The 12,714-nt window shown below is 53.7% G+C and overlaps 2 protein-coding genes across 2 annotated transcripts; one reads left to right on the forward strand and one right to left on the reverse strand.

Annotated features, from left to right (window-relative positions):
* Positions 1–308: 308 nt before the first annotated feature.
* LRRC14B (leucine rich repeat containing 14B) lies at positions 309–4,336 on the forward strand. Its single transcript, XM_011373893.2, has 2 exons — positions 309–1,198; positions 3,557–4,336. The coding sequence occupies exons 1-2, from the start codon at positions 309–311 to the stop codon at positions 4,200–4,202; spliced, it is 1,536 nt and encodes a 511-aa protein (XP_011372195.1). The 3' UTR covers positions 4,203–4,336.
* Positions 4,337–7,160: 2,824 nt separating this feature from the next.
* Positions 7,161–11,952, reverse strand: CCDC127 (coiled-coil domain containing 127). Its single transcript, XM_011373894.2, has 2 exons — positions 11,800–11,952; positions 7,161–8,483 (listed from the first exon to the last, which is right to left on the reverse strand). The coding sequence occupies exons 1-2, from the start codon at positions 11,918–11,920 to the stop codon at positions 7,822–7,824; spliced, it is 783 nt and encodes a 260-aa protein (XP_011372196.1). The 5' UTR covers positions 11,921–11,952; the 3' UTR covers positions 7,161–7,821.
* Between the last annotated feature and the right edge of the window lie 762 nt (positions 11,953–12,714).

Consider the following 12,714-nt stretch of genomic DNA (forward strand, 5'->3'; position numbering starts at 1 on the left):
GGCACAGGCGGCACTGGGCAGGGGCCCAGGCCCCCCCCCCCCCCCCGAGCCAAGCGCTCAGGAAGCTCTGCTTTCACCAGCTGAGCTCCACAAGGACATGCTGGCCATCCCCGGACACCTTGCCCAGCGCCAAACAGGCACCCGGGACCAAAATAGTCATCAGATGACCACAGGGCTGGCTCATCACATCCCGAAGCGACCTGCTCCCAGCAGCTGCAGCTAAAGATAGGCGCGGAGGGCAGACGCTGCCTTTGGGAGACGCGTAAGGGGACAGCACGGCCCTGCCTTTGCCGCCGCAGGCAGGCACGATGAGGTCGCTGCGCTTTGCTTCCGCTGAGGCCCTGGTGTCCCACCCTCAGGTGGCCCTGCAGAGCCTGGACAGTGTGGCCTACAACCTCTACCCTCTCCTGTTCAAAGCCGGCTACTTGCTGGAGCGGGCGGAGGTGGTCCGAGCGCTGCTGGGGCGCTGGCCGCTGGAGGAGTTCCGGCTGGGCGCTCTGCTGGGGCCCAGCGCGGACCACGAGGCCGACCTGCGGGACCGCGCCTGCAGGGCCTGCCTGGAGGCCTGCGTGAGGGGCCTGGCGGAGCACGTGCTCCAGGGCGGGGGCCGGCGGCGGCTGCAGCTGGCCGACCTCACGGGAGTCCAAGACGTGCAGGTGCAGCAGTGCCCCTGTGGGAGGGCACTGGGCAGGTGGGGCCGCACCGAGCTGCTGGCCAGGACCTGCTGCGAGCTGCAGGTCAGCCCCCAAGCGGCCCGGCGCCCCGTCAAGGTCCTGACTGATCTGTTTGTCACTGAGGGCAACTTCCAGGTGGTGGTGCGGGCCCTAGGGCCGGCAGGCCCCGCCCCGCTCCAGGTGCACTGCCTCTCCTTCCGAGCGGACAGCCTGGGGCCCGACCAGCTGCTGCAGGTGCTGCGTCTGACTGGGCCCAGCGATCTCCGCAGGCTGCAGGTGGTGCACAACGTGCGGCTGCACGCGGGCCACGTGCAGCAGCTGCTGGCCCAGGTGCGCTTCCCCCGGCTGGCCTCGCTCACCCTGCCTGCCAAGGCCTTTGACGCGCCCCCTGGCTGCACCCCGGTCACTGATGGCGAGGACCCCCTCCTCACCTCCATCGCCTGGGAGCTCAGCCAGATGACCCAGCTCACCGAACTGAGCGTGGCTTTCTCCACACTGACCGGCAAGATCCAGAGACTGCTCGGGTGAGTCTGGGGTGACCCTGGGGTGACCAGATAGAGGCAGGCAGGGGGGACACAGTCTCTGCTCACAGCCCCTCACCTGGGCCAGAGAGACAGGGCTCTCTTGGGGGGTAGGTAAAGATGCACCAAGGACGCTGTGCTGGGTTCTCGTGACTTACAAGAGACCCAGAGCGGCAGGAGGGGCAGACTGGTGGGCGGGGGGGGTGAAGCACGGGGAACTCACGGGGAATTGTTTTCAGTTAGTAAGCAAAAGAGGAAAGTACTAGTTAGCAAACCAGTAACGCAAAAGTAACCGCATCGTATTGTATTAACTACCCGCAGAACAGGAAAAGGCGGTCCCTAGCCGTCGGCGGGCTGTGCTATCTTTGAAGGCTCGGTGGGGCGGGAAAGTGGGTGATCTGCTTCCAAGTTCACTCATGTGGTGATGGGTTGGCAGCTGGGCTGCATGCCACGCGGGCTCTGCACAAGTGACAGCGGCCGGGAGTCCTCAGAGCCGCAGTGCCGGGTGCAAGGCCGTGCTCATCGCCTCCTCCGAGAGCGAGCTGTCACCTCTGCATGAATGTTGGCTAGGAGCCGCCAGCATGCGAGGGCAGGAGCGCAGGGCAGCTAGCGGGCCACCTCAGTGGCCGCCTGCCACGAATACACTTAAGAAAATTTATGGAAAATTTAACTTCTCACTTCTTGAGCCAGGGCGTGTGAAGGTCTTTTCTAGTTTAGGAGGCCCTTGGCATACAGCTGTTTCTCTTTTATACAAAGGAACCGCAGAAGTCACCAGCCCAGATGGTGGGGGCCACACTCCCCCCACCGTAGGAGGTGTCGGGCCCCCAAGACCACCCAGGTTTGGTGATTCTTAGGAGGACTTGGCATGCAGTCGTCCTCACCGCTGTGATGTATCACAGAGAAAGGACACAGAGCACCAGCCACAAAGGGAAAAGGCACGTGGGGAGAGGCCTGGGGGGCCAGCAGAGCCCCCCAGCACCGAGCTGGGAGGATTTGTGAATGTGCCATCTACCAGGGAGCCTGTTAGGCACCCACACCCAGGTGTCTTCGAGGGCTGGTAGGTGAGCTGCCAGGCCAGGCACACACCAAGATTCCAGACTGCAGAAGGAAGTGGGTGCTCAGCGCGAACCGCACCGTTTGTGTCCGTAAGCCGGGGCAGGGACCACTCTTCAGCTGGGTGGTGGGACTGTGCCGAGCCCAAGCCCCAGGCACAGCCCACTCAAGGCCGGCAGCCAGACCTGCTCTGCTCACCGTTTTGCACACAGGAGGCCAGGCCAGGTGTGAGCAGTGCAGGTGGCGAGCAGGGCTCAGGCCTGGACCCAGCTGAGGGGGAGCTGGCAGGGCTTCCTCATGGGTGGATGAGGCTCGAAAGAAACAGAAATGGAAACGTTCACCACAATTCAGAGCAGAGCCACAGTTCAAGGCCTGGGCACCTGCCTTCCGCAGAGCCGGGCGAGGCTGCAGGGAGCAGGCCGCGGGGCAGAAGCAGGTGCTCAGCATGCACGGAGCACAGGGGCGGGAGGCAGCAGGGCAGGGGGAGGCAGCCTCAGCAGGAGAACGGCAAGGACATGGGGCAGGACCCCGAAACCTTCCTGTGCTCAGCGCTCAGCCTGGGGACCCCAGGTGGAGGCCCGGTGTCCTGGGTGCGGGTGGACTGAGAATGTGCATCCGTCACAGGTCCCCAGTATGGGCGCTGTTCCCGACTTGGAGAACCGCTGGCCATAGCAGGGTCTCCCTGGGCTGTGCGTGTGTGAGTGGGGCTGCCTACGCCCCCTCCGACAGAATGGGGGGGGGTCTTGTAGGTCCCAGGCAATGATGTCGCCAAGGCCCTTTCCAGCCCTAAAATTGTGTGGTTTCTGCTCTTGGAGCGAAGCGGGTGTCTCATCTCCTCCCAGTTCTCATGCATCCCGCTGACCCACAACGAGCACATGAGCCGACATCCTCTGCAGGGACACGGGCATCCCTTCCCTCCCTCAGCCCACAGAGGGTGTCAGCAAAGCAGACTCATCCTGCGGGAGCTGAGGACAAAGGCCAGGCCTGCCCTCGGTAAAGTGAACTTCCCCATGGCAGCCTAGCGCTGTCTCGAGAATGCAGCTGTGCCTCTCCGGACAGCACGCGGATGACGCGCAGGGCTGTGTCCCAACAAGGCTTCATTCAAACGTGGATGCGTAGCGTTTCCCCATGCCACAGTGTCTGCTTCTCCTTTTGATTTGTTCCACTAGTTAAAAACGTCAAAAATATTTCGGCTCCCAGGCAGAACGAAATCAGGCAGTGGGTGGCCTGGGCTCTCTGGCCATGCTGGCTGCTGAGACAGGAGCCCCTCCCTGACCCCTCACCTGTGCCTTCTCTGCCGCCCTGCAGCCCCCTGAGGACCCCGCTGAGAGTGCTGGACCTGGCCAACTGCTCCCTGAACCACGCAGACATGGCCTTCTTGGCAGACGGGGCCCACGCCGCCCACCTGGAGGTGCTGGACCTCAGTGGGCATAGCCTGGTCCACCTGTTCCCGTCGACCTTCTCCAGGCTGCTGGGCCGCGGGGCCCGAACGCTGCGGTCCCTCACTCTGGAGGAGTGTGGCATCGAGGACAGCCACGTGAGCATGCTGGCTGTGGCCCTGGGCCCCTGCCACCAGCTGCAGGAGCTGCGCCTCCTGGGGAACCCGCTGTCCGGCCTCGCGCTGCGGCGCCTCTTCCGGGCCCTCTGTGACCTGCCCCGGCTGCGCCTGGTGGAGTTCCCAGTGCCCAAGGACTGCTACCCGGAGGGCAGCGCCTACCCCCAGGATGAGCTGGCCATGTCGCGGTACGACCAGCAGAAATACGACACCATTGCCGAGGGCCTGCGCAGGGTGCTGGTGCGGGCCGGCCGCGATGACATCCAGGTCTGCACCCCCGTCTTCGGAAGTTTCGACCCAGACATTCAGGAAACGAGCAGTGAGCTCGGAGCTTTCTTGCTGCAAGCCTTCAGGACGGCCCTGGAAAACTTCTCCCGGGCCCTGAAGCAGATGGAGTAGGCCCCGCGGCCGGCGGGGGGTTGGGGGGCGGCAGTGCCTGCACCACCTTCCACCGTCCAAAGCATCTCTTAGTGAATGTTGCTCACGGTGTCCCTTAGGTGCCCCGGAGAGGAAGGCCTTCTTCCCAGGAGATGTGACAGAGGCCTCGCTTGAATGGATGATGCCCTGGGGGTCAGCAGAAGTGCCACAGCGGGGGGCACAGGGCAGCCCTGGGGACCTGAGCATGGCTGCTGTTCGCAGAGCCTCTGGCGGTAGTGAGCTCGCAGGCGGGGCGGGAGCCCAGAGGTGGCAGGAGCAGGACATCGGGCTGGTGTGACTGGGGCGGGGAATGAGAGACCGGGTCACAAACCGGACGACAGAAAAACCACCGACCGCTCTACCCCTCCCCCTCGGCGTCAGCTGTGCTGCTGCTTACGCAGTGGCCCCAGCGACGTCTGCTTGAATATTCACAAAGCGAAACTGGGCTTCAGCTAATGGCTTCTGTCCACCTCCGAGAGGGTGGATGTGTTCGGCTCTGCTGCTGCTGGCTGAGCCGAGGAGCATGGGGTCAGCGTGGCCAAGGACCTTGGGAGAGTGGCTGTCACTACGGGAACCCGCCCGCCGCCCCGTCCTTCAGCCTCCGTGGGACCCTCCGCAGGGGTCAGGGCCCTCTTCTGCAGTTCTCACAGTGCTGGCGCCTGACGGGGCCTGAGGGACTCTATTCCGCCATCTCTGAGCTGTGCAGAGGTGAACATGAGGGCGACTGAATACAAGTAAAACTGAAGTGTGGCTTATTCACATGTGGTTTTAACCTCAATGCAGATCGGAAGTTTTTAAGAAACCTGAGTCTGAAAATAAAAATTTCTAAAGACAGAAGCTACAGCTTGACCTTGCCAAAGCCTCTCCCACCTCGGCCACCCACAGTGCTCCCTGAGTGTTTGCCGCAGCGCGTGAGCAGCTGCCGCTCCCAGGTGTGCCCCATGACTTTCTCCCACCACAGCGGCCCCTGGTTGTGGGTCCTAGTGACACAGGGTCTGCCTGCTGGGTGGCAGCACCTCCCTCCTCAACAGCAAGAGCGGAGGGAGCTGGTGCCTCGTGATGCTCCTGCTCCTGGGCTCTGCTCTCTGCTCACCCGCCGCGCATCTCGGATCCCGTGCCCGTAAAGTCTCTGCCTCAGGCGGGTGAGTTTGCTCCTGTAAGAAGCTCTTGGGAAGAGAGTAGACACCGGGCAAAATTCTGAAATGATTTGATTCTAACTGTGAAGAGCAGAGTAGCGTCCACTGTTTGTAGAATTCTCCTGATGACAGACTCGGCCTCTGGTGCCAGCTGGACAGAACCCTGGCATGTGCGGAGCTGAGCCCAGCAGCTGTGGTACAGAAGGGTCCAGGGGTGCTGTGGTGCCTGGGGCCCCCGGGGAGTAGCCCATTTTTATGCAGCCCGAGGCCTTGGAGCAGCCCCAGCCCCAGCTGACTGCGCACGTGCGTGCGACCGACTGGTTCCTGTGGGCCCACTCAGCCCCGCCTAACTGTGCCCCTTCCAGCCACAGGGGTTTTCACTGCACCTGCAAGCCTGTGACTTGTGGCTGACATTGCCTGACATGACAGCAGCTGTGACTGGTTTCTGATGGCCCAGGAGCAGAGGACATGGCCCCCCATACATAGGCAAACTGTGGGCATAAGAAAAGGCACTAAGAAATGTCTAATCACCACGCTGTACAGCCAAAACTAATATTATATGTCAACTATAATTGAAAATTAAATTTAAAAAGGCAAGAAAATATACTTAGTACCAGAGGCCAGACAGGAGAATGGAATGGAGACAACATGAGACCAGTGTCCCGTACGCCGCCCTCTACGCCCACACCCACTAAGGACTCGCTTGAGCTCTCTGGGGGCAGCTTCTTTGTCTCTAGCATGGGTCTGAAGATCGAAAACGTGTCCGCATAAATTCCGTTAAGATTCGGTGTGCACACTGTACCCAACAGAGCAGCTCAGTGATCATACTCTGCAATTAAATTGAAATTTTCTGGAACATAATATTTTTAGTAGTTCGTCTTATTGCCATATAGACAGATGAGCAGGCAGCCAGGGTGGAAACAAGATTTGAAAGCAGATGGACATAATCCAGTCTCTGCCAGGCCATGTACTATCACATGATGGTGAGGAATCTACTGGTGGCTCAGAGCCAAACTGCCATGTCTGCGATGGCTCAACATTGCCACCGGAGTGGCCTGGGGCAGGCAAACTTCTCCTGAGCTCCGTGCAAGTTCCTGCACCTGTAAAATAAGGATGCACAGAAGAGCTCACACAATGGGCCAGCAACAGCTGTCCTCCTGAAGGCAGCTCGCAAGGCTGGCCTTTGGCTGGCATCTGGGAACCTGGGAGTGGGGAGGGTTCCCACCACATTATCCAGAAGGAGCGCTCGCTGTGCCTAAACCCTGTGGAGTTTGGACTGAATGCCTGCTTTCCTTCCGGGGCTCTGGAGTTTGCTGGGGACATACCATGCCAGGCAGAGTGCCTATGTGGCCAGCCCTCAACAGAAACCCTGGGCGCTCTCTCTAAGGAGCACCCCTGGGTTGGCGACTTCTCACGTGTGGTGTCACAGTTCATTGCTGGGGATCAAGTGCCCTGAGAGGGGACTCTGGGGCTGTGCCTGAGGTACTCACCTTGCACTGGGTGTCTTTCCCTTTGTCTCTTCCACACACACAATCTCAGCTGTGAGCACAGCTCTGCGATGGGTCATCAAACCTAGGGGCGGTCTCAGCCCCTGGACCCAGCAGCAGTAAGGTACTTACAACGCAGTAATAGGGCTGGTGCTACCTGAGTGACATGTGCAAAGCACAGTAAAGGCTGGTTCATAGTGGCTTTGTGAGAAACGGGGTCCTGAGTACCTGCTCACCTTTCAGCGTGTGGCAAAGACAGAGATAATCCACACAAAAACCTTTCGTAAAGAGTAAAGAATTACACACATAAAAACTTGCTGCTTTTAAACTGGTTTTATTATATGTCATCGCTAATAAACAACATCTGTTTATCGAACACAGACACAAGCCACACTTTAAACACATATGGGGTATCGGCTGGATTTGAGAAGCCCTTTTTTCCCTTTTTAGGAGAGCTCTTTAAAACAATATAAGACTTTGGTGTTACTACTTTCCTATAACCGCTAGGCAGTTCTACCCATTATCTGACAATTTCTAAATGTAATTCTGGGAGAGAAGAAAATAATTCAAAGAAAAACACAGAACTCATTCAGGGAGTGATTAAAATCAGATAAAATTTCTTACAAGAGGAACACTACTGTATTTGACTTTCTTAAAAACGATTTTACCCTAGAGCTAAGATGTGAGGTTACACTGTCTGTTCAATAAAATGCTGACTGCTTTCAGAAAAGGCTTCTGAAAGACAGCTTCCTTCACAGCTGAAGAGGATTGGGGAGGGATCCTCTTTGTCAGCCACGGCCTGCTGTCCTGCACAGAGGGTGGCAGGCTGGGAGGCCACTCTGCTGACAGGTGGCTGCATGTACATGTGGCCACAACACAGAAAGCACTGGAAGGAAAAAGAAAACATCGGATAACTCAGAATGCCACGACGACAGTCTGACCTGGAGTCAGTGTAGTAAGTTTCATTTAGTTCCTGTCTTATTTTTCTAGTATGGCCTTTTCTACTCTCTTAAACTTTTTCAGTTGGACAGTTAGTTCCCAATATTTGAGATACAGCCACATGAGCCTCCCATTTTGGCGTCTGTTGGTGTTCCAGACATCACCACAGTAGGTATCGTGCTTAAATATGTCGGTCAAGCCAGCTGCCACCTCCAGGTCAGCAGCCACCGGGTCAGTGGACGCCCGGACCAGCAGGTTCTTCTCTATTTCCAGTCGCCTGCTGCGAGGCAGGAGCAGGCTGCAGTAGATGCTCTGTCTTTCAGAGAGGGCGTCTTCCAGCTCCTTCAGCAGGAGCCCCGCTCGGCCCTGCCAGCCCTCCTCCTCCTCCAGGCAGCTCAGGTACGCACTCCTCAACGGCTGCACCTGTCCCCTTTCCTGCATGGCCTGAGCCCGCTCCTGCTCCAGAAGCTTCCTCTCTTCTGCCAACTTGCGACCCTGAGAGATAAGGGCTTTTCGGTAACTCGTCGTCCTGTTTTGCTCCTTTTCCAGTTCCAACGACAACTGAGCCATGGCACGCCGACCTTCTGAGATCGTGGCATGGTACTTGGCTTCGAGATCCCGCTGGAAAGCTGCTGTTCTCTGGCGGTATGCTTCTCTCTCTTTCTCTATTTCTTTCTGGGACTCCCTAGACCAAATCCAGCCTGACATGCACGTATTGGGGGAGAAAAACACACAGTGAAAAGCCAGAACTGACGTTCGATCGTCTTTAAAGAAAACATAAAGCAGCTAAGGACAGCATTTCAATAGAATCTTAAGTCTTGAGAGGTACAAGAAAGATAACATTTTGTATGAAACTATGTAACATATGCAAAGTCCTAAATCAGATAAGGGCTCCCAAAAGACAGTGTGACAAAGAACTGGAGGGACGGCCCCTTCCGGTCCTCTGATCTCCTACGGCTAAGAAAATCCTACTGCTTTCTCCTGCCCTGGAACCTACGCTGGCTGCAGTGCTCCCCAGGACTACTGGCGAGGTCTGCAAACTAATATGGGTGATTTGTTGAAAGAATTAACATGGCTATGCCTCAGACGCTGTTGGCCAGGCTACAGAACTCAGTCAATTTCAAAGTGTGTTCTACTTTCCGATCGTCACTAGTAAACAGCTGAAGTCCCGGATGTTGGGTTATGTTATGTTAGGGAGACATAAAAGTAGGAGCGAGAAGTTCAACCTCAAGACATGGTGTCGACGTCTGGAGGCCAAACGGGGACTCCCACCCCCACCTGGGAGTGAGGAGCAGCGCTGCCCTTCTCCTGTCCAAGAAGCTGGCCAAAAACGGTCTGAATAAAAACCACTCTCGTAACATAAAACCCAAAATGCTCAGGTTTCAATACGAAACCACTCTTCATAACCAAGAATTGGGAACATCTCAAACTGATTTAAAAAAAGATAATCAGTAGATGCCAATGCGGAGGTGACAGAGATGTTAGTGTTATCGGACAGAGTTCAAGGCAGTCATTGTAACAGAAAGTCTAAGCAAAGAAATAGAAAGTTTCAACAAAGAAACAGAAGATCAAAAAAAATGGAAATTTTAGAACTGAAAAATACAATGACCAGCGTAAAAAAACAAGATGCCCAAATAGGTGTGGAGAAGAGAACCCTGGAAAGGCTGAAATTCTCGATGTGTCCCTTACGAATGCAGAGATAAAAGTCCTCAACAAAATATCAGCAGAGATAATTCTACGGTATGTAAACAGAATGAAACAGCACGACCAAGTGGGGACTATGCCCACCACGTAAGACCGGCATTCAAAAGGCAATCAGTGTAATCCAAATGTATTTGCAGGCTAAGGAAGAACATCACACGACCATAACAACTGAGGCAGAAAAACAGTGGACAAACAAAACCCAACACCCAGCTCATGACAAAGACCCAGAGAAACAGGAACGAGGGACTTCCCTGCCTTGTTAACAAGCACCTATGAAAAACCGACATATAGCCACCGCTGTGCTTCGTGAAGACTGCATGCTTCTCCTTGACGATAAGGAGCTACTCAACAGAGTCCTGGAAGTTTTGGCCAGTGCAAAAAAGCAAGAAAAGGGACCAAAGGCAAACAGACTGGAAGGGAAAAAATAAAACCCAAGTCTCATGCCTCACACAAAAATCAAGTCAAAGGGATCACTGACTTTTTTGTAAAGCGTAAAACTAAAACTTTAGGAAATAACATCATTATCTTCAGGATCTGGGGCTGGGCAAAGAGTTCTCAGACTTGGCAGGAAAAGTATGACTCATCGAAGGAAAAGTTGATAAACTGGACTTTGTCAAAATCAAAACTTTTGCTCTGTGAAAGGCTCCATTAAGAGGATGAACAGACAAACTACAGAGAGAAGATATCTGCAAACCAGATCTCCAATACAGTACCAGAATTTAGAATACAGTGAAAACCCAAAATTCAGCATCAGAAAACTATCCAATAAGAAAACAGCGGACGGGAAGAGACGTTTCATGGAAGAGGATATACACTGACGGTGGAGAGTAAGCGAAAAAATGGCCAACACCATTAGCCACAAGGGAAAGGCAGACTGAGCCACAGCGGCTACCGCTGCGCACCCGCAGAAATGCAAAGCGGAACCCAGCCTGACCACACCAAGGGCTGGCCCTGGGTCACTTAGACACTGCCGCCGAGAACACAGCATGGTACAGCCACTTGGGGAAATGTTTTGGCACTTTCCTAAGAAACTAAACATTGACTCCCCTGGAGGCTGACAGAGTCAGTGGTTTCTGTGACTCAGTGATGTGCGTCGAGCCTGCTTGTCGGTGAGACTGGCAGACCCAGATGCAGGCCTCCGGTGATGCCATTTAGAAGCTCACGAGCCTGTCGTCTTGCCAAAACTCTACTTGACACTTGGAAAGGCTACCTGTTGCCTGTGGCTACAGCAATGAACTTGGTGAGTGACTCAAAAGGCTTAAAATTATACTTACTAGTGTCATAGCTATTAATTTGACGCTGGGAGAAGCCCTGAAGTGACTTTCGCTTTTCTGTTTTGTTTTGTTTTTCAGACTCATCTCCAGCTTTTACAGCCTCTCATAATAACCATTACTTTGAAGCTCTTGCCTTTGGACTTTTAAAATGATGCTTTCTGTCCCTCAGAAGGGTTGAGGAATATTTTTTCTTCTTAGTTGTCTTGTTAGGTAATATGATCAGAGAAGCCTTTTAACTGCATTCTTATAAAAAATGTATAATTACATGGTTGAGAAATTATATTGCAACACCAGGGTGTTAACTGACCCCCTGGCATACTGTAAAAGTGGATAAACGGGGTTGATAAGGCCACTCTTGTCGACCTCCACGCAAACTTGTTGACCCAGGAAACCTAGGCATGGAAAAAGTGTCACTCCAAGTGGAGAGCAGTGGTTGCTTTCCTTCCATTCAGTTATTCAGTTTCTCACATTTTTAAGTGCCAACCCAGAGCCAAGGAATATGACAAAATAGTAAACCAACTCCTGAACCTCAGAAAATTTATCATGTAGTGGGGGACGTAAGCTAAGGGCTGGAACAGTTACAATCGACTGGTGACTGGTAATTTCCCCATGCAAACAGGAGGCACTCTGGCCAGGCCAAGCGGGTTCCCCAAACTGAGTCTCCCTAAGACCAATTCCCAGACGTTATGCAGATGCCCAGAGTGGTTCCCTTTCAGGCCCGTTTTAGCCCCTCGATCTTTGAGGGCGACGGAAGCGAGGGAACCCGAGATGACAGACAGTTATTAAAACCCATTCCACACAAAATGCTTCTGCGTATTTTGTCTTAATTAACCCTCACGACGCATTGATGTAATTCTGATTTGCTACCTCCTATGGACAGGGAAACTGAGGCTCAGAGGGTTAAGTAATTCGCCCAAGACACGCCACTTGGGATGAAACTAGGAATACACTTGCACCTGTCAGGTCTCAAAGCCCAAGGTCTTTGGGCCCCACACCATCAGCCCAGAAAATAACAACTGTTAGGAAAACTGTGACTTACGAAAAGCAGCCAATCCCAGCATGGGAACCAACAGGGCATAATTCCATCTGCTTCCATCACCCCCATCGGCCCTCGAATTAGGCCGGATATTCCAATTTGGAGGGTCATTTAAATTATTCATGAAGATATACCTTGAAGTAAATAATAAAACCGTTAACTTTACAAAAGGAATAAAATATATCTAATATATCTGTCACAATTTTATCATCTACATGGCTCATATGAATCCTTTTTTCTCTTACAAAAAGTTTTGTTCAGACTACCTATATGCTGCACAGCACTGAACCTTACCCGATCAAAAGGAGCAAACAAGACCGCATATAAAAGCAATTCACAACACCCTGGGAGAGAGACACGTCTCAGGGACCTACATACAAGAACTAGCTCTTCACTATAAAGGTTTAAAATTATGGTTGTACATAAAGATATAAAAATAAGGTGTCGAGACACCGTCGGCTTTAGGAACTGGTAAAGAGCGTTCAGGGCCGAGGGGAGAGCGGGTGGGGGAGAAGGTTGTCATTCCCTCCTGACACTGAGGTTACAAACTCCTGCGCTCCGCTGCTGTTTCCGCCTGGAGCTGGGCGGGCTTACTCAGTGCCCGCGAGGATGCGCATTTTCACAAAGCACCGTCATGAGGGCTACTTGTTTCTCTGTGACAGCCACAAATCGTACAGGCAGCTTACAAGAGCAATAATCAAGCGAAACATAAGAAAAATGAAATTCTATTCAATTTCTTAAAATATAATGGTTTTTTTCGAAAAATACTTAACAGCTAAATCAAAATTCTAGCTGTCAAGAAAGACGTGCCAAAAAAAAAAAAATTGGCTCAGGATTTAATGCTAAGGGGTTGGTGATCACCACATAACAAAAAGTTAGTTATAAGAAAGTATTAAACTGCATAGCTTCCAAAGGACG

This window comes from Pteropus vampyrus, unplaced genomic scaffold (genome assembly GCF_000151845.1).
Source record: "Pteropus vampyrus isolate Shadow unplaced genomic scaffold, Pvam_2.0 Scaffold235, whole genome shotgun sequence".
NCBI lineage: Eukaryota > Metazoa > Chordata > Mammalia > Chiroptera > Pteropodidae > Pteropus > Pteropus vampyrus.

What these genes read in the sequence shown, in the direction of transcription:
- CCDC127 (XM_011373894.2), bottom strand. Translation starts at nt 11,920, where the DNA reads ATGAATAATTTAAATGACCCTCCAAATTGGAATATCCGGCCTAATTCG. An exon ending in GCTGGGATTGGCTGCTTTTC is followed by an intron (nt 8,484 to 11,799) that starts GTAAGTCACAGT and finishes CGTGCATGTCAG; the next exon opens with GCTGGATTTGGTCTAGGGAG.
- LRRC14B (XM_011373893.2), top strand. Translation starts at nt 309, where the DNA reads ATGAGGTCGCTGCGCTTTGCTTCCGCTGAGGCCCTGGTGTCCCACCCT. An exon ending in AAGATCCAGAGACTGCTCGG is followed by an intron (nt 1,199 to 3,556) that starts GTGAGTCTGGGG and finishes GCCGCCCTGCAG; the next exon opens with CCCCCTGAGGACCCCGCTGA.